General features: G+C 38.1%; 5 protein-coding genes and 1 pseudogene across 11 annotated transcripts in view; 2 read left to right on the top strand and 4 right to left on the bottom strand.

Annotated features, from left to right (window-relative positions):
- Window positions 1-254: 254 nt before the first annotated feature.
- tnfaip8l1 (tumor necrosis factor, alpha-induced protein 8-like 1) lies at window positions 255-7,667 on the top strand. The gene is made up of 2 exons (XM_059569046.1): window positions 255-527; window positions 5,434-7,667. The coding sequence occupies exon 2, from the start codon at window positions 5,439-5,441 to the stop codon at window positions 5,997-5,999; it is 561 nt and encodes a 186-aa protein (XP_059425029.1). The 5' UTR covers window positions 255-527; window positions 5,434-5,438; the 3' UTR covers window positions 6,000-7,667.
- Window positions 7,668-9,992: 2,325 nt separating this feature from the next.
- Window positions 9,993-14,956, top strand: LOC132159505 (uncharacterized). 2 transcript variants are annotated; one of them, XR_009437859.1, is made up of 3 exons: window positions 9,993-11,696; window positions 12,224-12,689; window positions 14,446-14,956. XR_009437859.1 is itself a non-coding variant. In XM_059569044.1 (2 exons), exons 1-2 carry the CDS (start codon window positions 10,776-10,778, stop codon window positions 12,611-12,613), a joined length of 1,311 nt encoding a protein of 436 aa, XP_059425027.1. In that variant the 5' UTR covers window positions 9,993-10,775; the 3' UTR covers window positions 12,614-13,564. The 2 variants fall into 2 exon arrangements, 1 of the variants encoding a protein (XP_059425027.1); XM_059569044.1 differs by lacking the exon at window positions 14,446-14,956 and having other exon boundaries at window positions 12,224-13,564.
- On the bottom strand, window positions 13,687-17,471 carry mydgf (myeloid-derived growth factor). Its single transcript, XM_059569045.1, has 6 exons — window positions 17,209-17,471; window positions 15,838-15,888; window positions 15,401-15,462; window positions 15,159-15,240; window positions 14,497-14,569; window positions 13,687-14,344 (listed from the first exon to the last, which is right to left on the bottom strand). Exons 1-6 carry the CDS (start codon window positions 17,356-17,358, stop codon window positions 14,265-14,267), a joined length of 498 nt encoding a protein of 165 aa, XP_059425028.1. The 5' UTR covers window positions 17,359-17,471; the 3' UTR covers window positions 13,687-14,264.
- A 1,137-nt stretch (window positions 17,472-18,608) lies between these two features.
- LOC132159310 (uncharacterized) lies at window positions 18,609-20,132 on the bottom strand (annotated as a pseudogene).
- A 1,187-nt stretch (window positions 20,133-21,319) lies between these two features.
- LOC132159504 (nicotinamide riboside kinase 2-like) lies at window positions 21,320-24,464 on the bottom strand. 2 transcript variants are annotated; one of them, XM_059569042.1, is made up of 8 exons: window positions 24,297-24,464; window positions 23,482-23,572; window positions 22,821-22,869; window positions 22,434-22,608; window positions 22,054-22,125; window positions 21,863-21,969; window positions 21,688-21,773; window positions 21,320-21,598 (listed from the first exon to the last, which is right to left on the bottom strand). In XM_059569042.1, the coding sequence occupies exons 1-7, from the start codon at window positions 24,320-24,322 to the stop codon at window positions 21,688-21,690; spliced, it is 606 nt and encodes a 201-aa protein (XP_059425025.1). In that variant the 5' UTR covers window positions 24,323-24,464; the 3' UTR covers window positions 21,320-21,598. The 2 variants fall into 2 exon arrangements, with proteins under 2 accessions (XP_059425025.1, XP_059425026.1); XM_059569043.1 differs by lacking the exons at window positions 22,821-22,869; window positions 24,297-24,464.
- A 1,400-nt stretch (window positions 24,465-25,864) lies between these two features.
- Window positions 25,865-26,773, bottom strand: part of LOC132159502 (caytaxin-like) — a 9,396-nt gene continuing 8,487 nt past the window's right edge. For all 5 annotated transcript variants that reach the window (XM_059569039.1, XM_059569037.1, XM_059569040.1 and 2 more), the window contains 2 exons: window positions 26,743-26,773; window positions 25,865-26,654 (listed from right to left, as the gene is read on the bottom strand). The exon at window positions 26,743-26,773 is cut by the window's right edge and continues 5 nt beyond it. In XM_059569039.1, coding sequence (XP_059425022.1) covers window positions 26,570-26,654; window positions 26,743-26,773 — 116 coding nt within the window. In that variant the 3' untranslated portion in view covers window positions 25,865-26,569. The remainder of the gene's footprint in view (window positions 26,655-26,742) is intronic.

Raw genomic sequence — 26,773 nt, 5'->3', positions numbered from 1 at the left:
AGCTCGACAGCCACATTGTTTACAGAAAACAAATGACTAGTTGCGAGAGAACCCCATTTCATTGTTCAGCAGAATATCCTCTGGGAAATTTTCAGCCTTGGATTTTCTTTTCTTTTTTTCACGGGATAATGACGGGAAACCATATGGAAGGCTGGACGCGTGGGCCTCTCTGCCTTCTGATTGGCCCGCTGGCGTTCCAAACCCGAGCGCGATTGGTCAATCAGAACGTCACTCACCGAGCTCCTCGGACCCTCGAGTTCGAAACTTTTCGAAAAGCTGGAGTCGGGTTACAAACTCTGGTAACCGAACGCGAAAAGAGAGGAGAGGAAAACGCGTGAATTATTCACATCAGCTGCGCAGACGCAACACATACCTGTCGGACACACTTTACCCTCTTCATATGATACTTTTACGCCTTATGCATGCGGCTCTAGGTAGTTTTTTGACTGTCAGGGCAGTCTAGATGGAGGTTTGAAGAACGAAAGTTATTCTTTAGACGCCCAGTATCCGGTTCAAGTAGAGGAGAGGTGAGTAAGTGTCTGACTGACTCCACCAACACACATTCTGCATGTCGTGCATTCGTGAAACATTGAAAATGTGTTTTTTCATCTGTATTTATACTAAAATCAACAGTTTTGTATAGAACGCATGCCTTTATTATTGATTTAGGTTATTTTGCATCATATTTATAATGCACAAAGTTTTCTCTACAATGTAACGTTACTTCTGTTTTGAGAATAAAACAGAACCTGTGCTTTTACTGCATGCATAAACAGATTATAAGCTTTACACTGTAAAATAACAAAACAGTATGAAAACTATGAATATTATGTCAACACTTAATTTGCCAATTTGACAGTGACTCAAATGTAGGGAAGCATAAATATTTGGACAATACAAGTGTAAGTGTGTAGGAGTAGCAGAGCGGTAACTCATTGACAGAGACAGGGGGATCTGACCTTATTTACTGGACTGCAAAGTGCACTTACACCAGGCTTCGGTTGTCACCTAGGAAACATTTACCTTCTGTGTTCTTTCAGAATGTCTGAAGCTTCTGTATGTTCTATCATGTACTCAATAGTCAGTGCTTATTATGGGCTTTAAGGATGGTGTTTACCTGCATTAATTATATGCAAATACATTTCGAAAAAAAACACCTGAAGCCTTTATTATCAAGACTGAGACTTTGTTGAGAGTCGAGCTGTTGGATGTGGAGTAAAGAGCATGCTGTTTTACTTCACATGGATGCTGACTAAACATTTTCTGTGTGTCTGGAGACACTGGATGCTGGAAAAACCCTCATCCATCTTGGGCCATTTAACTTTCTTAGTTTCATCTTTAACTTTACCAGTGCAAGGTTGCAAGCCGATGCCATGGGAGCCACTTTTGACCTCAGAGTAAAAAAAATAAATAAGGGTAATTGTGACGTAAAGTTTAAAATAATTAACTCACATTATGAGATATCACAATTCTGAGAAACACAACTGCAGTTGTGAAAAGTTGCAATTCCAATATTTTATTTTTATTTTATTATATTGTTTAATGACAACAAATGTACACAAAATTGCACAAGATTTGCTCAGTATTTACTCAGATCACAGAAATTGCTAATGATTTAATTCTATATATATATATATATATATATATATATATATATATATATATACACACACTCAAATTATTTATTTAGTAAATATTTATTGAAATAATACATATTTTAATAATGATTATTGAATAGTGTTATTTAATTACAAAAATATATAATTATTTCATAATCAATTTAATGAAATCGAAAACATACACAAATATCAGATCACAAAAATAATTATATATATAATTATTAAAATCACAGTTTATGTTATTTAATTCTCAATTGCAAAATATTAGTTATAGAATGTTTCAAATTGTTATAGAATGTTATAGAATTGCATATATGAAATATTTGTAGTTATTTTTCTTATAAAATTTATAATAATTCTTGTTATTTAATACACAATTGCAGAAATGTTTACTATAAAATGTGTTAGGTTGTTGTTATTATTACTTAAATAATTCTTTAAATTGTGGATTCATGCTTTTAAGAGTTGCGTATGGAGTAGATCTCGCTACCAGTTCGCCACCTCTTCAGTTTATTTATTTAAGCACACAACAGGTTAGTTTGCTTATCTTTTTGGCATCTTGTATCTCACAATCACTAATTGTGCCTGAGAGATTGGTTCTCGTAATGAACGTCCCAGGCTTTGATCACCTTTGCACAAAGACACATTTAGGCCACCCAAAGCTTTATTCCTAAATTGGTTCATGTTTTATTAAAATCCAGGACTATTTTGTGAAACCGCTGCATAATTCATGTCACCGCAGGCTTCTCTAGAACTGTACGGCCAGAAAAAAAAAAAGTGTTGTTCAAATCATTTTGACTATACCCCATGAACCCTGCACAGCAGATGATTGATAAGACCAAACAAGACCTAAACCACATGAAAGATATGATGTTGTGACTCTTTTGCCTCTGTCCATATCTGAAAACAGAGCTAAATGTTAGTTGGAGTTTAGACAGTGGTCCTTTTGTTGGCTTTTCCAGCTTCAGGAAGCTTGTTCCTCGAGGCATAATTGCTGAGGAGGGTCGTTAGATGACAAGGAGGTCTAGTATCCTTGGTGAAAGTGATCCAGTAGATGTAGAAATCACTCACACACCTGAAACAATCAGTTCAGACAGACAGCCGTGGCTCAGTGATCTCCAATGTTCTCCACAATCTCTCGCCTTCCTACTCCCCAGTCATGGAGAACGCAACCTTAAACCTCCAGGAAGGTGAGTGTTGGCTTCTGGTTGATGCTGAGCAACTGAAAACCCCAGTCTCTTGTTACAGCTTCTTTGTCAAGTGGTGAATCAAACACCATGAGCGTTGCTGGGATATATATCTGTAGTCCGAAGTTGTTTGTTTCACTCTAGTTTCTGTTGTTACATGAGCTTTTATGTCTTGTTTTGTTTCCACCCATGTAAAACTGGCCACTAATGATAATGTTGCGAAGTTGGTCACTGCCCAATGTTGCTTGGCCAGGGTTCAGTTATTTTATGCTGCTGCAGTTGGCAGTGCAAAAACGAGAGAAGAGCCTAGACTTAACATTTTCAGATATGTATAAACTGAGAAATGTGGCTTGGAAACCCATTTCCTTCAGAGACCAGATTACCTTGGGATTTTTTAATGATTTCAGTGTCATCTCCCTGTTGAAAAAAACAACATATGCTGCTTAGGTATGTTTATGATGTTGGTTTAAGATGGTCCTTTGCTGGTTTGAGCTGGTCATTTGCTGGTTTATGCTGGTCCTTTGCTGGTTTAAGCTGGTCCTTTGCTGATATAAACTGGTCATTTGCCAGTTTAAGATGGTTTTTTGCTGGTTTAAGATGGTCCTTTGTTGGTTTAAGCTGGTAATTTTCTGGTCCTTTGCTGGTTTAAGATGGTCCTTTGCTGGTTTGAGCTGGTCATTTGCTGGTTTATGCTGGTCATTTGTTGGTTTAAGATGGTAATTTGCTGGTCCTTTGCTGGTTTAAGATGGTCATTGTTGGTTTAAGATGGCCCTTTGCTGGTTTTTGCTGGTTTATGCTGGTCCTTTGCTGGTTTAAGCTGGTCATTTGTTGGTTTTTGCTGGTCCTTTGCTGGTTTATGCTGGTCCTTTGCTGGTTTAAGATGGTCATTTGCTGGTTTATGCTGGTTTAAGATGGTCCTATGCTGGTTTATGCTGGTCCTTACCTGGTTTTTGTTGGTCATGTGCTGGCAAAGGACCAGCATAAACCAGTCAAAGGATAAACCAGAAAAGGACCAGCATAAACCAGCAAAAGACCAGCATAAGCCAGCATCCCAGCGTCAAAGCATACCTAACCAGCATATGCAGTTTTTTTCATCAGGGCTGTTTTGTGGGAGTGTTTTGACAGCAGTTATTAGTGCCCAAATGCATCTAGATTTGGTTGTAAAAATAAAAATTGATTTCCTGTTTATCTGTCGGTAGTCCAGTCTCTCCTTGTCCCTTTCTCAAACAACTTACCTTTGATCTCAACAGATATTAATACGTGGCTCAGTAATCGGCGTTAGAAGTCCCGCTTACCAGGGATACAGTCTCGCAAAGATTTTCCCAGGGAATCGAGTCACATCAAAAGTGCCTTTTCAAAGAAATGCAAATCGCGTGTGTGCAAAAAAGACAATGTGCTGGAGAATCCGCCAGTCTCAGACCAGGCACAGAATCACTTGTTCTGCGGTTTAATTAGGAACAATTCATTGCAGTGACTGAGACTTGAAGGGATTCTGTTGTGAGCAACACTTCCCCAGGGAGCGGTCATTTTAAGAAGGGGAAATTGTCCTGTCAGGCCTGTGCGAGACTTAGGAAGTTCATTGTTTTGTTAAAGCCTCTAAAGTGTAGCATTCGCCGTGTGAGAACGGAAATACATGGATGTTCTGTTCAGATTGTTTTGTTGCATACAAAATCTGTGAATTGACCATTTATGTTTGTATGTGCTGGAAGGAAACATGCACGGTGGGTAGTTTCAGAAACCTTTTTATGTCTTGCCTCTTTGATGGGAGAATGAGTCAGTAAGATGGGTTTCCTTAATCCCCTGCAGAGAAACCTTTTAAAGTCTGCATGTAGCATCAATGTCTAAAAATGAAACATGTACTCTTGTAAAAATGTATTTTGCAGAGATGTCATTGAAGGTCTATTTTAGGTTCTGCAAATAACCTTTAAATAATCTGAAGAACCTTTTCTCCAATGGAAACGTTCCATAGATGTCCAAGTTTCTTCATTGAACTATAGATGGCAATAAATAACTGTTATTTTTAGGGATGTATCGATCAGATTCTCGGTATGGGTGTTGGCTCCAATACTGGCTTTTTCTCTCTACACTACACTTTTCTCTCTGCCGCTGCTCCTATCTGTTATATGTTGCTGCCTTCATTACTGTGCTAAAAGAAATGTCTTTATAAATAAATACATTTACTTGTTTTCATCAATGTATTTTACAACAATACAAAGTATTTTATTTTACAAACAATACAAAAAATAATTTTTTTGCATAGATGGAGAACTATGTCTTTGTATAGTAAATGCTGATCCATCTAAAAGCAGGTGATGGAGATTTTCTACTAATCACAGAACCTGCTTTACTGACAAGATGTGCATGAGAATCGCATTCGAATAATCGTGCAGTCCTAGTTGCATCCCTAGTTATTTATATGAGTGTATAAGCTTGGTTTGCGTTCCTCTTGTTAGATTGTGTTTGATTGTCATCTGCATTTTCCACATACGCTTCCAGGCGGGACACTCAAGATAAACATCTGTTGTCCCAATTTGGAAAGAATTTCAAACAAGCATCTCCATTATAAGTTTTTCATGTTTCATAAAACTCATTTTGAATGGCTGCCCTTGTTTGTGTCTCATCTGTAGACATCATGGACTCGTTCAGCACAAAGAGCCTTGCCCTGCAGGCCCAGAAGAAGCTCATGAGCAAGATGGCAACCAAGACGATGGCCAACCTCTTCATAGACGACACCAGCAGTGAGGTACTGGACGAGCTGTATCGGGTTACCAAAGAGTACACACGCAACCGCAAGGAGGCCCAGAAGATCATCAAGAACCTAATTAAGATGGTGGTCAAGTTGGGCGTCCTTTACCGCAACGGCCAGTTCAACAACGAGGAGCTTGCGCTGGTTGAGCGCTTCCGGAAGAAGGTACACACGCTGGCGATGACAGCCGTCAGCTTCTACCAAATCGACTTCACCTTCGACCGCCGCGTCATGAGCAACCTGCTCAACGATTGCCGCGAACTGTTGCACCAGACCATCAACCAGCACCTGACGGCAAAGTCTCATTCCCGTATCAACCACGTCTTCAATCATTTCTCTGATTGCGAGTTCCTTGCGACGTTGTACGGACCTTCGGAAGTTTACCACGGCCACTTGCAGAAGATCTGTGAAGGAGTCAACAAGATGCTGGATGATGGCAATCTTTGACCACTACCTGTTGTCTTTTTTTGATGGAAATGCTAAATTTATTTGAACATCATATATGTGTGTTTTAAATGGAGCTTATGCTCAGATTATCTCGTGCCTTATTTGTGCATTGGACACTCAATCATCTGTCTTGAATGTACGTTTGTCCTTCCAATGGAACATCTTTCTTCTTGACTCCTGTATTTTTAGAAACGGGGGTTAGAGGTGGTTTATAACGCAAACTTAACGTGATCCAATGCAAATCTTTCTCCGTTCGTCCAATAGTAATTTTTAGACTGCAGTTTGTTTAAAATCCACCATCGGAGGAAATGAAGGACCATTTGCAAACCTTTTGGATACCGAGAGGGTATTTCAAGCACTGCAAATATGAAATGCACTGGGGGATATGTATGAAACGTTTCATCTCTAATTTTAGGAAATGAGCTTGTAGCATCACCCTCTTGCTTCCTGAAAATAGACACGTTAAATCTGCAACCCAAAAGGACTGTTTATGGACATGTCTCTTGTGAGTCATTTACAGGTTGATGTTAAACTATTTGGAAACAATCACCTCTGTGATTTCTAAACTTGGTCATAAAGCAGTTTACGTTCATCTTATGTTTGTTTTTCCACTCCATATCGCCCCCCTGCTGATGGGAGGTCTTTACTGAGATGCAGTTCCTTATCAAGGAATGAAGAATGTGCTAGAATGTCACTGTACGACCTTTTCGGCATGTTTACTTACTGTTTTAATCAAGGTTTCATGAGTATAAATACATGATTGAGCCGTTACTTCCCTGATATGTCACTTCTGATTGATTTTAACTTATGTGAACAAAGAAGTCTCATTGTCCCATTTCTGCCATCAGTTTGTTCTAGCTCCAGCGGTTTTGACATATTATTTTGTCTTGTACTGTGTGTATACAAGTTCAGATCTTTCGACATCACCTCTGGGATGTCGGTTACCACAAAAACATTGTACGAGCTAACAAAACAGAAATGCATTTAGTAGAAGTCTATGCGGCAACTCTGTACTTGTCCCATATTCTTGCACTGTATTTGCAAATCTGCCCACATGTTTTATATTTGTATGTGTACTTGATTTTAACCTAGAATATTCTTTCTTACAAAATTACATACCAAAAGAATCACAACATTTATTGAACAGTTTAATGTGTCCTGTTTTATATTTAATTTTCCTCTATCTATGCACTTATTATTAATATTAATGTTGTCAATAGTCAGTAGCAGAGGGTTGTTTGAATTTGTCTTGTTGTCACTAGTTTTTTTTTTTTTTAGCAAAAGCTCCATCTTACAAATAAAGTATCAACAATTTCAAGGGAAAACAAGTGAAACTTTTTAGTAACTTTGACAGCTGTGAAAGCCATACCTCCTGATTATCCTTAAACCTCTCAGGGTTCAGTCTCGAATGCCTCTTACTTACATGTGGTGTTTTGGGCCAATTCAAACAGATAAAGGACCGGATACCTTATTTTGATATCAGATATCATCTGAACATTAAGGCTATTTTTCACATTGCAACATGTTTTTAAACTAGAATGTTAAAGGCAATTTTTGTTAATCACAAGCAAGTCCTGTTAATGTACGTTGTTTTCTTTGTTTTCTAAAAATGATGTATATGATTACAGTATTTGTGTGTGTCTATATATAAATGTGTCATTCTTAAGAGGCAAGTGTTCTGTTTTTATTTAATGAGAAATGCAGAACAATCTATTGAAAGAGTCTTGGCAGTATTAGCATGATTGCCCTGGATTACACTATGCTAATCTCTTTAGGCATGCTAAATTGTTTAATCCAGAAAATAAGCTTATAAATCATACAGAATACTTTTTTTTGAGAATGCAAAAATGCGCACAGTTTTTTTGTAAGGGCTAGGTTTAAGTGGAGGGTGATTGAAAATACAGTTTGTACAGAAGAAAAAACATTACTCCTATGCAGAGTCTACTCGAGGATAGCAAACCAGACGTGTCTATGGCATCAGTGTTTACAGTGTGGTATCAGTATAAAAATATAATCCAAATTCTCCCTGGGGTAGTCCCGATCTCGAAACCAAATCGCAGTGATGTTCTGACGAGAGCTAGACAATATAAAAATGGTAAAACCCTGTGAAAAAGAGACGCTGGTTTCATTTGCTATTCTTCTCATGGCTGTTTCGGTGAGTCGTTCTGACACAGCTTCTGTTCTCTGTGCTGATGCTCGATCTCCCTCCGGGTGATACCTGAGATGTGACAGTTACCATGGACTTAAGTTCTTAAACCTGGCAAGTTCTCTTGTTTTTTTTCCCTCCTCCTTCGCCTTTCTGTCCTCTAGGGATCTAAAACCTGCCGTGTTTGTTTTTGTTTAAAAGCAAATGTGAATGTAAAGCAATTACTTATATAATAAAAAAACACATAGCCTACATAAAGAATTCATTGATATTCTGTATTGCTCTCAAGGTTATACCATCAGCGACATTACATTACAGACCCCGCCAGGTGGGTTATGTAACCTTGTTTGTCCTGATTTCTATTTATTAGAAGTGGAATTTCGTAGTTATTAATAGCTGGCGACAACGTCACGCATTGACCTGATCTCTGCAATGTCCCTTCACACCTAACCTGCAAAAACGCACGGCTACCTGTCAGTTGTCTTGGTAACCGCCACCAGGGGTGTAGAAATGACCATCTGACTGCAAGACAGAGACGAAAATCACATTAATAGCTCTCATTACAATCAGCTAGCAGAGGCAAGTCAATTCTGGTACCTTGACTTATCAAAATTCAGCACAGAAAACGAGCATAGCATTGGTGCGTCACAGTGTAAGTGTCTTAGTTTAAACACACCACAGCTGTTGAACAGCATCTGCAGGCCATTAGTGTTATAAAGTGTCGTCGGTTTTGACAGGTAACAGCACTTGTGCTTTCAAACTGCATTTGAAATGAACAGCCGCGTTCAAGCATTTTGCGATATTCATGGCTCGCACTCAGCATGAGAGTGGAGTCTCAAAGCGTTGCGTTCACTGCTGCAGAGATGTGTCTGGTGTCAAAAAGAAGGCCCTCTGATCAGTGCTCTGGGAGCATTAGCCCACGGAAGCTACATCTATGATAACATCGTTGTGGCTGCTTTCAAGTTGTTTATCAGTAAGACTGAACAGTGACGTTTTAGTCATGTTGCTGTTGGCTGGAAGACCTAGTGTTATACACAAGATTTTTATTGCTTTTAGTAATTTTTTTTTTCTTAAAGTGAAATTTCTGTACCATTAACTGCTGTTTTCAAATCAGCTTAGTGTTCAGAATAGCATGCTAACATGCCACTACCATGATCCTTGGATTATATATTATGTACACAACATACAGCATACAAAAACTGCACTGTGTGCAATGGCGTATCCCACAATGCAATGTCCTCAACTTGTCCATATCATTTTCAATGTTATGAATGGACTGAAAATGATTAGATCCATATTTTCTAAAATTATTATTTCATCAGACTGCCAAAAAACAGTGCAAAATTACCAAATTTTATTACAAGATGATAGTTAAAGCCATTATATAAGATGTAATGAGGTCATGAGACAAAAACAATACATTCAGTTGTTGCAGTTATTAAATGTTATATATAATTGGTATAGCAACATCAAAATCATGAGTAATACTTTATAGTAAAAAAATAGTTGGGAGAAATGAGTAAATTAATCCAGGCCGAATGTTAGATCTTTTTTTTTTTTTTTGCTGGATGTACTTTAGTTTGGGTTGATATGAATCAGAGACTGTGTCAGGGGTAAAATTCCTGACCTTTCTCAGAGTGATCGTTAAGTTTATGTGGAAATGAGAATAGAACTGAAACCTAAAGCAGATGGGAATAACAATGGTAAACATTTGCATTTGTGACCTTTCAATCTTGGGTATGGAGAATACAAATGTTACCACGGGACGCCAATCTTAATGTGTGAAATATATGGATTGACTTTCCGAATATTTACACTTTAATTTAATTGCAACTTTTGAAAAACTGTTGTGGTTGCTAAAACATGCAATTGAAATGAAAACATGCAACTAATGTAGAATTGAAACTTCAGTGCACTTTCTGAGAACCCCTCCATACCAGAAATAAACCAAAGACATGAAGAAGTATTTTCATGCTGCAGTGTGCCAGGTTATTAATTTTAAAAGTCACATCCTCATGCGTTTTTTTAGGGACTAGCCCTGCCTGTGCTGCCCCATAAAGCACTAGAGGGGGAGTGTGCCTCCCCTGCCATCCTGCTATAAAATCCTGGGTGTAATTGTAGCGTACTGATGCAGAACAGGAGTAATCAGATCAGTCCCGAGGCTGGGAACAAATATGGACACACAGCATCAGCACTGGATTAAATCCCCCCTCCACGACCCCCCTCACTGATTGAGGTCCTGCAAGTATTTAAACGAGAGCGAGGGAGAGAGGAAAATCCGTGAGAGGGAGTGGGAGGAAGAATGAACCAGAAAGGGAGGCAGCGCAGTGCGAGTGAGTGAGAGAGAGGGGATGGGGAGGGCGTCAAATCCAGGAAGCAAGCAACAGCCAGTGGAACAGAAATGCAGGGAGTTTGAGGGTGAGGGTGAAAAACGGAGGCCTGCCGCCAATGACAGGACGACGGGAGCAAAGTGAGGTAAGAGAGAAAGAAGGGCAAGGGTCCAGAGGAAGAAAACACACCGGGATAACATCTGCGAGAGGAAACAACACACCAGAGGTTGGGGGTCAGAGTGAAGAAACATGTAAGAGAAAGTTTTAAGACAGGACAGATGAGAAAAACATCTCCTGGTAATGACAAGGCCGGGACACTTAAAGAAGGGACACATCCTCTCGAGAATCCCCTTCTTGGGCCGCAGAATGTTCTCCGAGACAAAAGGGGTCGGAGAGACACACATTCAACCCACCACTTCAAGCCAACTACAAAATGGAATACAAAGACCTCAAGCGGACATCCTTGCTTATTTTGGGACTGGAGACCACGGAACGAACACCTGTGGACCAAAGCAGCAGAATTCCCCCCTTAATGGATACACTGCCAGGAAACATTTAGCTGTTCAGGGGGGTCATGCACAGCTAAACATGACTGGCCAGATTTGTCAGACCAGCGTGCAGTTGAACCGGCCTCCAGGGAAGGGGCTGCAACATAACAGCGTCTCTGTGAACTACAGCTTGAGAGAATGCAGCTTTGTGGTCAACCGGCACCAGACCGAGCCACACCCCTTCTTGAGGAAGTGTGCTCAAGACGCGCCAACACAGTTCAGAGGTCATGGAAACTGTGGAGTGCCTGTTTGTGCAGCTGAGCAACAATCAGGCTCTGTGCAAGGGGCCTTGCTTATGGAACAACATGCATCAGACTGGAAGGACGCAAGTGACACTCACAATTCAACCTTTAATAAGGATGAAGAACTTTGTCCTTCTAACAGACAGGGAACTTTACGTAGATGTCTGGGACCTGTAATGCAAGACTTAAACAGACCTAGTCTAGCAAATGAAGTTATGCTGTCTACCAAAGATGTCGACAAGACCAATTCGAACCCCCTTAAGTGTAAAGCAAAGGTGGCCCAAGGGGATCTCAGTGGACCTGGAAGAGGGTCTTATGCTTTCAGCTCTAAGCAGTCGGAGAGAGCTATTCGGGACCAGATCCAAAGAGTTGTTGTGAATCTTGAGGAGGTTCTACATGGCCTGAAAGAGATACATCTGGAAATGAAGGAGGTAAAGGTTTATTTATCGCTTGGGGATGTTAACAGTTGTTCCTCATAATGAGTTCAACAAAGGGCGCGTTTAAATGTTCTGTTAAGTCAAACTCATCATCCATCAGCTGCAGGATACTCTTAATGGTAGTACTTTAGATAACACATTGGCCATGAATTTTGTTTTAATATTAATCATAATATAAATATCTAATACTGTTTATAGAGACCCCTGAATATATTGCGCACTGGCCAATTTCACTTCTATGAGGGGATAGTGATCTGCTCCATTTAGCAAATGTATGCAACGTTTCAGAGGAACATTGGCCAGTGGTTTATGGTCCCCTCAGACAGGCAAGAAGAAAGGCCCGCTGTCCGCTTTCAGCTTTTTCCGCAGTTTCGTAAGCTTGTAAACTAGCCTGTCGGCAATCTTGCATGAAATGTGCCCCAATAGAAACTCAAGACATTGGTAGTACTCAACATTTTCAGGAACTGTTTTTTCATTAAATGCTAAAAAAAAACTATGCTTTGTCTTCTCCTGGAACACAGGTGGTCCAGAAGATAGACCTTCTGACGGCCGATATTGATATGGGCAATGAGGGACGAGGGGACCCTTTAAAAGGATGCCACTCAGGAAAGATAGAAGGAGTCTGCTCTGACAAGTCATCCCTCAAAACACCAACTCCATCTTTGGCACCACCAGCATATCCCATAAAAGATCAAGGGCTGCATGATGCAGGTCAAAAACAGGAATCAACTCAGGGGTTGGTAATTTCTCAAAGACATACATCTGGGACCTCTTCAAGGCGCAGGAGCCAGAAGCCTCCACCTTACCCCTACGCCAGCACAATGGGAAGAGTGAATCCTAAAGCAAAAGACAAAGGTCAGAAGACGCCACCATACCCATTTAGACGGAGACTGCTCTCAACCATTGTTTGAGCAGACTGTGGCTTCAGGGTACAACATGGAGCATTACACACTCTACAAGGTATACCATGTTACAGGCACCTTTGCGGTAAGTTTTGGCTTTATTGGACCCGATAACTCAGAGTGCAGCAGAAATTTATTGTACAGAAAGTCTCTTAGATCGCAGGTGAACCATGTAATACCTTTTCTCTTTAGGTCTATAAAGAGGACATGACAGAAACATCATGTACTAATAAATCTAGAGAGTGACATGGGTGACTGGGGACCACTTCTTAGAAATAGTGTACGTCAGAGGCAAGCCTAAGGTAGCAGGAGATTATTTCTAGCCTTAGATGACATCTGGAGCGGGACGCAATCACAATTCCAATCTCCCAGTAACCCCCATCTGTTAAAGGATTATTTTTTTTATAGGCTTTCCCAACTGTAGTGTAGTGTTTGAAGTCTTGCCTTAGCAATATGATGTTCTCAGATACACGTCATGATAATATTTGAACAAAAACACATTGCAGCAGTACTTCGTTTTCAAATGTAGGCTTTTTTTTACAGGGATTGAAAAGAAAATAGGCGAACGGTTCTTTTACAGCATTATGTCCCCCTTATGTGTACTGCATTGCTCATTTCAAGCTTTTTAAATATGTAGGACAGCATAAAGCATTTTCTGGCTTAAATGTATTTTTGTAAGTCTAAATGCCACAGAGTCTAATGTAGGAAAAATGTGACGTTTTCAGTTCAAGACATTAATTTCCTGAACTGCTGACAATGAGGATTATGACACGGTGCAGATGCTCATATGTACATTTGTGGTACCGACAGTCCTTCTGCAGAGCTGAGTGGACAAATCTCACAATATGACCAGAATCTGCTCATAAAAGGATTCTGCAGATTTTTTTCTAACAAATTTTAGTGTAATGGAAGTTAATGCAGGCAGAATTATACAGATTTCACTCCCTTAAAAATGCAATAAAGTGCTAAAATGTCTGTAGATTTTGAGATTACAGTGCTTAGAAACAGATAATGCACATTTAATTTATGAAACATATAAATACAAGAAGTTGCTTCAATCGGAAAAATGAGAAACCAAAAGGTTCTGATAACAGATTTATTAAAAATTCCAGTACATCAGCTATCAGAATAAAGCACGATTTTCTGTCTTTTCCTCCACCACAGAAATAATCAAAGGATTCTGACAAACCCCAAAGATTAAGCGGAAATTCTCTATGAGTGTACCATTACACCAGCTTAAGAAAGTAAGTATGAGCATGAATGCGCTCATGATAATCAGATTTGCAGGTTTGAAGTCAAAGTCAGGCTGAAACCCTAAACCAATAAATGCTGCCAGAGATAGAAATCAATCAACTGCTCTGAACTTAATTTGAAAAAGCCTTCATATCACCTCACATATATGAATAAATGTGCATGTACTGTTTTATTTCCCTCATGTCCAATAATAGACTTTCCGTCTACCAATCAGTCCAGTTCTTGGCATCTGGCATAATGCTGCCTCTAGAGGAAATCTCTAGTATTTTCTATCACAGGAAGTTCTTTCTTTCATAACTTCCTGTGGTTTGATTTCCTTTGCTTGACTTATGACAGAGAGCAGTTAAGTGGCAGAGTGTCCATAGCTGTCAAATAAATCCTCTAAATCCTCTTTCGGATCGGCGAATCAGAGTTCATCGTGGCGTGTCCGACCAATGACAGTGAGCTTGGAAAGCTCAGAATGGAATTTCCCTTCTCTGTGGGTCACTGAATGACAAAATAAAGATGTGCTTGATTAGAAACATTTATTTCCAGTATTGCCAGTAATGGACAAGATTGACTTTTCCAAAATTCTCTGTTATTTCCAGGTTTCCCATAGCTGTGTCAGCTTTGCCGGAAGTAGGAATATGTGGACTCACCTGAAGACTCTGATACAATGTACTCTTCTTCCTTCAAAGCAACATCCCTCTGTCCACCCACGGCCATCTGGGACTGAGAAGAAGAGAGAGGATGAGTGACACAAGACTTTAACAGAGAAGCCTAGAGGAGTGGGCTGAATAACAAAGAGCTCCTCGCTAAGAAAACAAAAAGAGACATGGAGTCTATGGAGCGCTTGTTTCAAGCATGCTTTTGAACTTTTCTTATTTACACAGGGGGCAAGGCCACCAGGACGTAACCGTCTTCCCACTACTGAGAATTTCATTTTAATCTGAAGATAAAGATGTTTTCACAACGTCTTGATATGCAACACCTGAACAAAAAGGGCTGACTGCTTTTGATCTGAGAGCGACGAGCGTTAGGAATCTGAATTAAGGTTTGATCTGCAGCAAATGTCAATGTCATGACTGAGGATAAATTTTAAACAAGATCTTCAAAAAACTGTGAGAATTCTTTTTTATGTGCAAAGCACACAAATAAAAAGTTGTTTGTTAAAATCTGCATATTATTGGTCGATGAAATGCATCAACGCATTAAAAGCTAATTTCTTTATATTGAATCATACATATGGATTGCTGAATGTTTCACTCAGTTGATGTGGTGTCAGGTCATGAGGGATAGCTGAAGTTAATGTGAAACTTACATATGCAGTGGCGTACTCAATCTTGGCTCCTTTTATCTCGGCTTTGAACTGGGTAAAAAACAAGTAGGACTTCCCTTGAGGCCTATCGTGAACAAATTACAGAGAAAAATCAATACGGTCATCTCAAATTACACTACAATATTTGAAAACCGAGATTAGATTTGTTTGTACTTCTAAGTAAACCTCATTTTTGGTATTGCATGCCACCAAAAACCAAATGCAATAGTGTTTTGAAAAGTTACCTCCATACTGAACAGGAAAACATCTGCTCATCATCACTTAGTCCAACGCTCATTTGCCATTGCTAGAGGAAATCAGAGTACAAAGGGTTCACATTTAAGTCTGAAACGGCGCAATTCTGTGAAATCAAGACGTTTTACAACAGCGCATAATTGCGACAATTTCCGGGTCGTAAGTGCCAGAGTGAGAAAATGTCTTGATGTCATTACAATAGTTGCCATTGTCTTAAAATTCTCACTGACACAAAGCTACAAATTATAGGAGGGTCAAACAGCAATATTTAGTTTCCTATAAATTGAAGCAATAATCTAAAAGTGCTACAAAATAAAATCAAGTTTTGTTATTGCACTGACTTTATATTTTGTGCACTGCATATTACATTTATACACACTTATATAACCAAGGCAGAGTTTATAAAAAAACTGAAAATATGTCTCACCTCATTGGTTCCTCCTTGACACGCATATGTGAAGGTGCATTTATACTTTTTCTAAAACGAAACCAAGAAACAGATCACTGTAAAACAGGTTGACAATGCCAAGCTTCCACCTACGAGATATGCAAATTTCCCAGACTAAACTGAACTTTTGAAGATGGCGTTGAAAGGATGCTGACCCTTACAAAAAATAACCATGGAAACGATGGTTCCTGACAAAAGACCTACAGTTATTAATACTACAAAAAACATGTTTCTTAAAGACCACATGAAAATACTGCGTCCCACCTGACACTACTTCCATCTGATAATATGAGATTTGATTTGAGAGCAATATTTTGGTCAGTCCATGAAATAAAGGAATCGTATTGCTTTATAAACCTAAAGGCCCATTCACACCAAAGACGATAACTTTAATGATAACGAAAAATATATATTTCTATAAATCGTTCTCAGTTTTAAAGAATAGCAGAGTCCACACCACAGCTATATAACGATAAAGGCACAGAGAATCACTTTCAGAACAATGTTTCCAAGCAGATGAAAAATAAAAATAATTGACACCCAATCAGAATCCATCCTGCTATAACTAGCTGGAGAATTTAAGGTGGCAGACAACCGTGTGCTTAGAATAAAACGACTGGTTTGCATGTGTGGACGCAAATAAATCTTTATATCGTTCTTGGTGTAAACAAGGCTTTAGTGTATAGATAGCACACATACAATGTCTGTTTTAGATCACCTGATCTGGAAAGCATGCAGTGTACAAACATCTGACAGACGTCTGTAAGCCATCTATAATACGTTCTCAATCATAAACGTCTTAAAGGATAAAACATCTAAACGTCTATTTGACATCTGTAAATGATGTATGTGGTATGTGTGCTATCAGGGTATTTAGCCATGGCCTACTTTATAATGACTTTCTTAGCCTTTTTCGGATTTCTTCACATCTCCATCCAATTTCATTCAAGAAAAGAGTCGGACTAAAATGCAGGTGAGTAAATCATGTTTTAGTTCATGACTTTATGTTAACTGTTCCTTTAAAAAAGTTAACTCGTGACGCAGTGAACGTCATCATCGATCCTCAACAACAGTCCAATGAGAAGATGACGTGTGGTTTTTCAAAGACGGCATCCATTCATTACTATACGGGTTAAAATTTACAACGTATTTTACAGTAATGCATTAACACACTTTGAAATTTAGAGTAGACTGAAAACGAGAACTGAAATCGACACTAAATCGATTCGATATGCAAATGATTCAGTGGAAAGAATACACGATATATCACAAAAACATGGTTTACATTTTTATAAAAACGTGTTAGCAAATATTTCGTTGCTGAAATATCAAAGGGGTTTAATTACTCACGAGTTTAGCAGAGAAAGTCTGCACAACTCCTCCAGGTTTGACATCGAAGTCGAGTGTTTTAGTTCTTTCAGCAAAAGCGCGAGCCGCACACAACACGACCAACAGCAGCAGAAGCTTTGCACACGAGTTTATGTGAACATTGCATGCCATGATGCTTTATGGAGGAGAGATCTGTGCTGATGTTGTGAATGAAAAGATGCCAGCACTGTTCCTGTATGTTCTTCACAGGACTGGAAAAGTCTGTGACTCGAGCTGTTAAACTTCTAGTGGACTGGAGTAGAATAACAACTCCTTTCTACAACTTGCAAGTGGCCCAAAATAAAAGCATTTGGACACTAAAGGTCATACACATTCAAATCTATGAAAATGTGTGAATATTGGTTTAATGAAATGGCTTTTTGAATATACAAAAATAGCATTATGCAAATAGAAGTTTAGATATAGGTTCATATTTGAATGTGCATGCATAAACCTTACCAAAATACCCATGGTTTTATTATAGTACAAGTGTAGTAACATGCTTTTTGGTGTATTGATTACCATTTGTATAAACACAGTTTTCCTACAAATACCGTGGTTAAACTATGGTTAGTGTATAAAAACCATGGTTAATATGTGGATACCATAGTTAAGTAGTAAAAAAAAAAAGTGTAATGTTGATATTTTACATAAAGATCCCACAATTTATCAGATGTTTTTCAGTTCTCCAAACATTATTCCCCATCAGTATGTCAGATTTTCTCTCTCTTCAGTGAGTCCCTTGTTTATGACTTACAGTAGCCCCCTTGTGGATTTTTTTAATTAACATCAAATTTCCCAGCTCCTCAGGTTGTGGCTCATTTCAAAAAGCCAAATAGAATTATCCTCCACAGTCAACAGTGACGGTTTCCTTCTGAATTCAGCGCTCCTCTTTCTCGTGTTATTTGAAATGTTCAAGCGGAAGGGAACGTTTCTGGAGACTTTGTTTGGAGATCTTGAGCAAACTGAACTTTCATGACTCTGATGTCACGCTGTGTTGATTTTACACCATTGACCCATTTCTAAATGAGCCTTGACCACAATTACGTCATAGATTATTAATATATGACCCTGTGGTTAAAACAAAATAAACTAGTAAAACATATTTATGACTAAATCTGGGTGAGCTCTCAACTTTATTTCTACGTTTTAAGGCTGTATGCTTTTGTAAAACAGATATTTTCTTTTAACAAAACATATGTTTTGATTATTTACTTGACTTTTACTAAAACTTTAGCACCAAGGTTTAAACCTAAATAATAATACAGCATAAAAAATATAAATATAATAAATAGAAGATGTAATTGAATACTCAATTCCAAAAGGTTAATAAATATTCTCTGTATAGCATAATTGGCATTTATTAAATATTACAGAATATGCTACTGAATTAATTCTTTACTGCTGTGTACATCTGAATGAACTCTCTGGATATAAGATGCTGCTTGGATATATGGATCGGGAATGAGATTAGGCAGACCTGGAAAATATTTGTAGAACTTAAAAACATTTGAGTTTAAACCGTAAAATAATTCAAATACTCAAATTTAGAAGTCATTTTCCAAAACCAAACAGGCAAAATTGTATAGGCCTCAAAAATCTGTTAATAATTAACATTTAAATGGACAGAAAATAATGGATTATTTTCCATTAAAGGGCAAACTAATTCAGAGTCAAATATAGTTTTATATATATATTTAATGTTTCTTAACAATATACATATATTTACATTTTTTATTTTGCTTAGCAACATACGCGTCTCGATCACTTTTCACGCTAGAAACCATGACAGTAATGTAATTTATCACCTTATTTGCAAATTTATAGTTCAAATATTGTACACAAACCGTTTATGTTAAAATGTAAGCTGGTATTTGGCCAACAGTTGGCGCCAAAGTACAATGTGCGTTGCGTGATAGACGTAACGTGTTCCCGCCACTAAATTTAAATTTAGTGAAAAGTGATCGCTTAAGTGCTTTAAAAACGATCAAACCCCCTTTACGTCATTGTGTAATTCGCACATTGTATAAAAAGGTACAATTGTTGTCTTACAGTTATGAAAATACCTCGTACTATGACCCGTTTTTCTGAGGAGATCTATAGCTTCTTCCAAACGGGAGAAGATTATAATAAAAAGAGTTTCTGTCGTTTACTTGAGGATTAGTTGGTTCATCACCAACCATACTGTCAACCTCCTCTTTCCTCAGCCTAGAATGGAGGATTTATTACTGTGTTACTGTTGTTAACAGTTGATGAAGATGCAGCTAAATTGGTTCTTCTTAAAAGTTTTGATTTATTAGCAGTTTTACTCCTAGCCAAAGTGGAAAGTTGAAGAACCGGATTCTAGCTCCTCAGAATGAATAGTGGATGGTTTTTCAGTAGCTCCAGTGGGTGATGTTCGTTTTGGCACTGGTGTGCTGGTAACTAAATTATGGCGTCTGGATGCTCTTGAGCTCCCTGAGGCTTTGAGTGTAGTTGTGCCAGTTGGTGCTGTCCCATATTGCATGCAGACTAGGGCACTTCATCTGAAGAAAGCGCAGTTCTTTTTGCATGCAAAGGCAACTGGTTATTATTCCTCATTTAAGATGCATAACCAGATATCATGTAAGGTCTTGTATCCATACCAAGACTGTGCTCTGGCACAGAGTTTGAATGTGCCACATGCCCAACTGTACGTGTGTATCTTAGTATCGGCAAAACGTCCCATGAATGTTGGCATATGCCTCGTCGGTAAAAACCTTGCGTTCTGTTTTCCAGAAACAGGTTTGTGATAATGAGAACCGGTGCTCAGCAAACTATAAACCTGTCTGTTAGTTTGCTTCTCAACCTTGTCTCCAGGGTCCATTGTTCTGTGCAGTGCTCAAACAAACCAGGATGCACAGGTGTATGGAGAAGAGAATAAATGAATATTTTTTAAATAATTTTTTTAATTATTCATATATTTGTCATTTTGCACAGAATGCAAGAGAAAGTGCAGCACTTTGTGCTCACAAAAGCTTTAAATAAGCCCAGGTACAGATGAAGACAGTACACTGCGAGGCGTTTTCTGGTCTTTCTTCAGTGCATATCATTCCGTCTGATTGGTATTACCACTAGAGGGAAGTAGAAGTAATGTTTGAGCAGGGCCGGCTCTAGGTTATTTGGTGCCCATTTTTAATTCTGCAATTTTGCGCCCCGTCCAGCAGATGGCGCCCCAGGCGGCCGCCTGTCGGCAAAGCCGGCTGTGTTTGAGTTCTTTTATTTAATCGCATAAGGGTTTATTACTGGCATAATGTTAGCAATATAGTTACCTCTTTATCTATAAAACACATTAAATAATGTGAGCATCTCAGTCATGCCATTGTCACAAGGAAATCTGACCTACGAAATGTTTAAACCATTCCAATCTCCCAATGACGACAAGTGCTCCTAATAGCAATGAATGTCTTCACTTTCCCCTTCCACTTATTTTATTGCACAAATATTTGAAGTGAATGTGTAGGCATTTGTCACATGAGAAAGGGACACTATTTGTGAGCACATTCAACACCGAGTTTCAAGCACAAACTCAAGGTTTATCCAGGAAAATGTCTAGACAATGTTTGTTATAATGCAGGTGAACGTCAGCCATAGGCCTTATTGCACACAGCAATGAATAGTAGAGCTGAGCTGGAACTTGTGTTGGAGTGGAAGTTATTATTTAATCGTTGGAGATTACTGTATGCACTGTAAAAAAAATATATATGGGTCAAATGACAGCTAATTTGAAGAAGAAAAAACACACTCAGGAATGTTATTTATTTGATTAGTCTTCATTAAGACTGTTTTTAGATTTTTAGAAGAAGAATTTTAGAAAAACAATGAACACTTAATAGTTAATGGTCTTTTGGGAGATTTAGCATGATATTCAGCTCTTATCTTATACATATTCATAGTATTTGATAGCTTTAACCTTAACTCCAAATAAAACTTAAAACATTCTCATATTGGACATGGCAAAGTATAGAAATTATGCAAAATTATTTTGATAAAACAGCATTTTCAGGAGAAAAAAAACCTTGGCATTTATTGGTGTAAAATGCCAAGTGTGATACAAAGACGGACAAATTTCAAGTCAACGTACAATGGTTATTGGTGCTAACAAATTTCAGAAATTCATTTTATGAGGTAAACACCATTTCCAGAATGAAGAAGTCACAAAGGAGGGCTTTGAGAGACAATGGCAAAAACAAACTTAAAATATGGTCCTCAAATGGTAATTCAAGAAGGTTTTTCCACAAGTATTTAAGTTACATTCCAGTCAAACTATTTACAAAAGTACATGTTAAAAAAGGCCACATGTCAAATTCCTATTAACAATATTATACAGATGATTGGCAGCAACCTCCTCCTGCTAAAAGACAAGAAAACAAAATAAGTTTCTTTTATTATGAAACAAATACAATTATTTATTCTCACAACCATCTAGATTGGCTTTCTTACCTATAAACGATTCAGGAGAGTGTTGTGGATGTCTTCGTGAACCTGGATGTAGATTTCATCTTTTGTTTTAAAGCCATCCAAGTATTCTGTTGAAGCAGACATGAAAAATGTTATATTTATCTAAAATATTGTGGTTTTGATTCAAAGTCAAGAGTCTGAAGAACATAAACCATACCAATTGGCAAACCACAGTTCTCCATGCAGTTTCGGTGTTTCAGATACATGGGCCACACATGACCGTCAAAGAGCCCGGGAGGGTCGGGGACGGTGTATTGTCTTGTACTGAAAAAAATAAATAAGAAAAATGTATTTCAGCTGCTCAAAATAAGCACAATTCATGAGTTTCTGATTGCAGTTTTAACATACCTTCTCCTTAACTTGCACTCCTCGTATGGGATGGTTATGTAATACGATTTGTCAAAGAATTCCAGCAAAGGCCTGTTTGGAGAGAAAAAAGATAAAAAGGTCATAACCTTAAAAAGAACACGGTCTTTCAAGTCATTTACTGATTGGGGCACTTCTACATAGCTGACTCAGAAATCAGCACATGCAGCTCCACGCGCCCACCAATAGCTCAACGCATCTCCTTATCTACACTCATGCAGAGCGTCACATGACCAGCATGTAAGCACTGATGTTCCCTTCTTACATATGCATTGAGCACATTGAGTTACCCAACGTCCCCAAAATCTAATCTTTGCCATTCATGCGGTTCAGGCCACTGAAAGTTAAATAATGACGCTCACTTGTAGTTGTACAGCAGAAAGCCTTCTACGATGAGTATGTGCACTTGGCTCTCCGGGTCATCCATTTCCGTGGCTGGGGTCACTTGAACACCGTGGGAACGGGCGAATTTGATTGGGTTTTCAAGCCAACCCTTGACGGTGTTCACCATGGCTTCCATATCCAAAGCTGTAATCACTACAAAAGCAGAACAAAAGATTTCAGCGGAAGATTGAAATGTAAAATTGGAAGATTGAAATGTAAAATTTGAAGTTGAAATTTAATGTTGGTTATAGCAAAGCCACACAGAGAGAATGTAAATGAGTTGGGAGGGATTGTAAAATCTTTGTTATGGGGAGGGCGATGCGTAGAATGAGGAGTTATTACTCTCCTACTGTTTATAGTCTTACCATCCCACTGTTTAAAGCCATCCTCTCCGACTGCTATCTGATCCGGAGGCTGAAATAACAGTGACCAGTAAAACACTGCAGCAAATGCCATCTTCTACATCTGCTGTCAGGTATATTTGAGCCAGACTGCTGATCTAGAATCAGGTCTCAGCCATCTTAACCTGATGAATACAACTCAACAGATGGGAGGAAACTGATCTTGGATCAGCACTTTTGAGTTCTCTTATCACAGACTTGTAAAAGGAGCCAAATAAAAGCTATTAAATAAAAAGTAAACTTAGAGGTGATTACTAGATCATTATCTCTAACTGAATCCATGCATGCAGTAAAAAACAAAACTGCATATGTTGGTTAGGAAGATTTTGAAGCTGGGATACTGGCTTGAGCTGGTCAGACCACCACATGACCAGCTAAAGACCAGCTTAAACCAGCTCAAACCAGCATCAAAACCTACCTAACCAACATAAGCTGTTTTTTTCAACGGGGAAAGAAACAATTAAAATACTTCAATTTAATTACTATTTTAAACACAAAAAGTAGGGGGGGGGGGGAATTACAACTAAAGTTTATTTTTAATTTAAAGGTATCATGTTATTTGTAAAACCAACTCCAAAAATAACTAGAAATATTAAGTAAAAATACTACATTTAGTTGAACTCACCTTGAAGAAGTCATCCTGGTGAACCACACAGCAGTTTGGTAAGGCTTTTATTAACCTGTTCGTCAAGGTGGTTTTACCACCATTAGTCACACTAAAAAAATAAAAAAGCAATGGTTAAAATGATGAAACTGAAGTGAAACGATTGAAAAATCAGAAGGACTAAACGTATTTTCGATGTAATATTTTGTTTAATCGTGTATTTGAAAAGTTAATTCAAGTAAAATTGGCGGGATGATCTTCAGATGACTTATGACAACAAACTGACCCAGGTTTACATTGTTGTTAGTTATCCACGTGTTCAATACAATAGCGTCGTAAATTAACAAAAAACGCGTTTGTAATCTACAATAAAAAACAAACACAGCTACTTTAGACGTCTTTAAAAGTTTAATATCCCGTCCTTTGTATTAAAGCCACGGTGGCCAGGCACAAACACATTACAATCACATATAACATTAAACACAGCACCTCAACAAGAAAAACGAATTTAAAAACTGTTATTTCGCTTAATACTCAATAAAAACATGACATTAATAGATGACTAAATATATCAAGTCGCGAATGTCCGTTAAAAACATTCAAAAGTTTCGGCGCGCTCACATTTTTAAATCTCCCGCTCAAAACCTCGTCGTGGTTTCAAACCTCGCGATTCTTTTAAAATACTAATCCAACATGTCATAAATAAGAATAATAATGTAATAAATTATTACATGTACAATATATTAACTTAATTAAAAATAAAATAGAAGGCCACGTGGCTCGACTGTAACTACTAGATCTAGTTGTTCATAATATTACTGTAAAAAGTCACTTACCCTCCTATTCCAATGATGTACTTCATTGTGTCCGAACTGGTTGAGGTTTTATAATCTAGACGCCGCAAAACGCCTAAAATAAAAACTTCCGATTTAATAACTTCCGATTAAAGCTAAATTTGCAGTCTTATCTCTGTAGACACTAGCTCGTTGTGAGAACATTTAGCGTTGTGGGCATATAACCAAAGTTTGACGTCACAGACAAGGCGTGGCTTACGTGCTAGGCAGCCAATCGCGGCTCACGCAGGGAAGAACATACTGTAACTCTGAATCAGTCTATAAATTCCCTTGAATTGCACGGAAGATAAAATAATACAGATTAGTACAATTTGAAAAATAAGCAAAAAGAGACATTAAATACTCGGGTAGTGAGTTAGAGCAACTCTTTGAAAAACATCATCACTAAAAGAAACAAACTAAATTGAACTAAAACTAAATTTAACTAAAAGAACATTTCCTGTAAGACCAGCTGACAAGGAAAGAGACAATTAGAGACCATCAGAGTGTTTTCTTAAAGATTTCCACAATAGACCCTCATATTTAGGTGAGGGGTCAGAATAATCCTGCGGGATACTTGCAGGGCAACACGTTCCTCAAAGTCTCATGAGGGCAAAATCACATGCATTGTGGTTTGGTACAGTTAATACAGCACAGATATGCACTTGTACCATGTGGGAAGGATATCTCGGACACTTTTATAGTGTGAAATACCCAATTCACAATGCCTTTCTAGCATGTTAAGTGCCTTTCAGTGGTAATCCAAATTAAATATTTATATACATTTGATTTTTGAATCATCCTGGTGTACATGCGTATGGTCAAAGCGTATAGTAAATGAGTGTTTCTCATTTCTAAATGTCCATTACAGTGAGGGTCATTCTTTATATAGGTCAAACAGAGTGTGACTGGTCACTCCGTCGTAAAGACTGCTGATATAAAAGTCACATACATACAGGAATAGTCTGCCACATCATGGAAATACAAAAATAACTCTTTCTTGTGACTAGATGAAAGACATCTACGTAACTCTTTCTTGAACTTTGGTGGTTGATTTGTTTGATTGGATATGGTGAGAGGTAAAACCCCAGCTTTTTAGTCTGTGTTTTTTGTTCATAAAAACCCAATATTATTAAAAAGTCTGATATAAACAGTACTGGGTAGATTACTTACAAAATATAGTGGGTATAGTATACGCTTCCAAATTAAATTACACATTTTAGGTAATACAATCAGACTACTTTTTGACTAACTCATTTATCATATTTAAATATGATAACCTTGATATAGGAATACAAAGAGAGAGAAAATATATTCACTGAAATTAACAACATGAAATGCATTAAAGATTACATTACATCAAAGTTTCCCAAACTGGGGTTTATAATGATGCATGAGCTTAATGAAAAGCTAATAATTATTTAAATCATAAAAATGTACAATTCAAATAAACAATCTAGTATTTTGTAATATAAATGTAATATAATCTAATTACAAGTTTTCTGGAATCCGAATACGCGTAATCAGTTACTGGATATAAAGATCAAGAAAAGACAAAACCAAATCAAAACTTTAGTCATACATATAGCAGAATGTTTAATTTTGAATCATTTGCAGAGCAAACATAAGGCGACATAAAAGTACAGCTGATGTCAAAATGTTTTCAGAGATGACTGGCACTTATTGTTTACGAAGCTGGTCATTAAACAAGATGGAAGAGGTTAAAAGATTCAAAAGCATCCGAGAAAGGATTCCAGGCAAACATAATCAGCGAAGTGGAGGAAAGTTAGATCTGATTTGGGTTCATACACACAGAAGCACAGAGCTGCTTGGAAATCGAAATGCGGACGCACCCGTCTATTAAAGGCAGCTCTCATGACGGTCTCCAAGGTCAGCAAGCAGGGAACAGCCAGTTGAAAAAAGCAATAACAGCAAGGAGGCTACAGTGCATGATGGTACATCCTGGTACCAAACAGTGATGGTTCTCTGTGCGTAGTGCCACCTGTTGGTGGATTTCTAAATGCTTTTTTAAAATTGTGCCTTTGAGGACGAAAGTGAGAGCAGCTGACCTTCTCACCTGCCAACGTTCGATTAAAGTTTCCACTTTGTTGCTGATCTGAGACCAGTTTTGAGTCGTCTGATATGTGTATTAATACATAATTTGGGAATTTGAAAAATGGCCCAAGATCAGCAACAAAAACATTCAAGTTCGTCCACTCACAGTCCTGGTTCTTCAGTCTCCAGTTGTCCAGAGAGCGGTTTGGTTCTTTTATGAATCAGTCATGGGACAATGATGCGTTTTGATTGACGGGCTTCTGTTGCTGTTCTTGATGATGCTGCTCTTTCTGTTCCCGCTCCATTCTACAAAGAGAAGAGCATTGTGGGTAAATAGGGACTTGTGAACGCGTTATGTGTCAAATAAGCCAGTTTTGAGGAGTTTGGTGATTACCTCTCTTTTCTAGCATTCATTCTTTCCTCGT

The sequence above is a fragment of the Carassius carassius genome, chromosome 16 (genome assembly GCF_963082965.1).
Source record: "Carassius carassius chromosome 16, fCarCar2.1, whole genome shotgun sequence".
Classification (NCBI taxonomy): Eukaryota; Metazoa; Chordata; class Actinopteri; order Cypriniformes; family Cyprinidae; genus Carassius; species Carassius carassius.
Note: the sequence above shows the minus strand (reverse complement) of the source record. Positions and strands in the feature narration are given on the sequence as shown.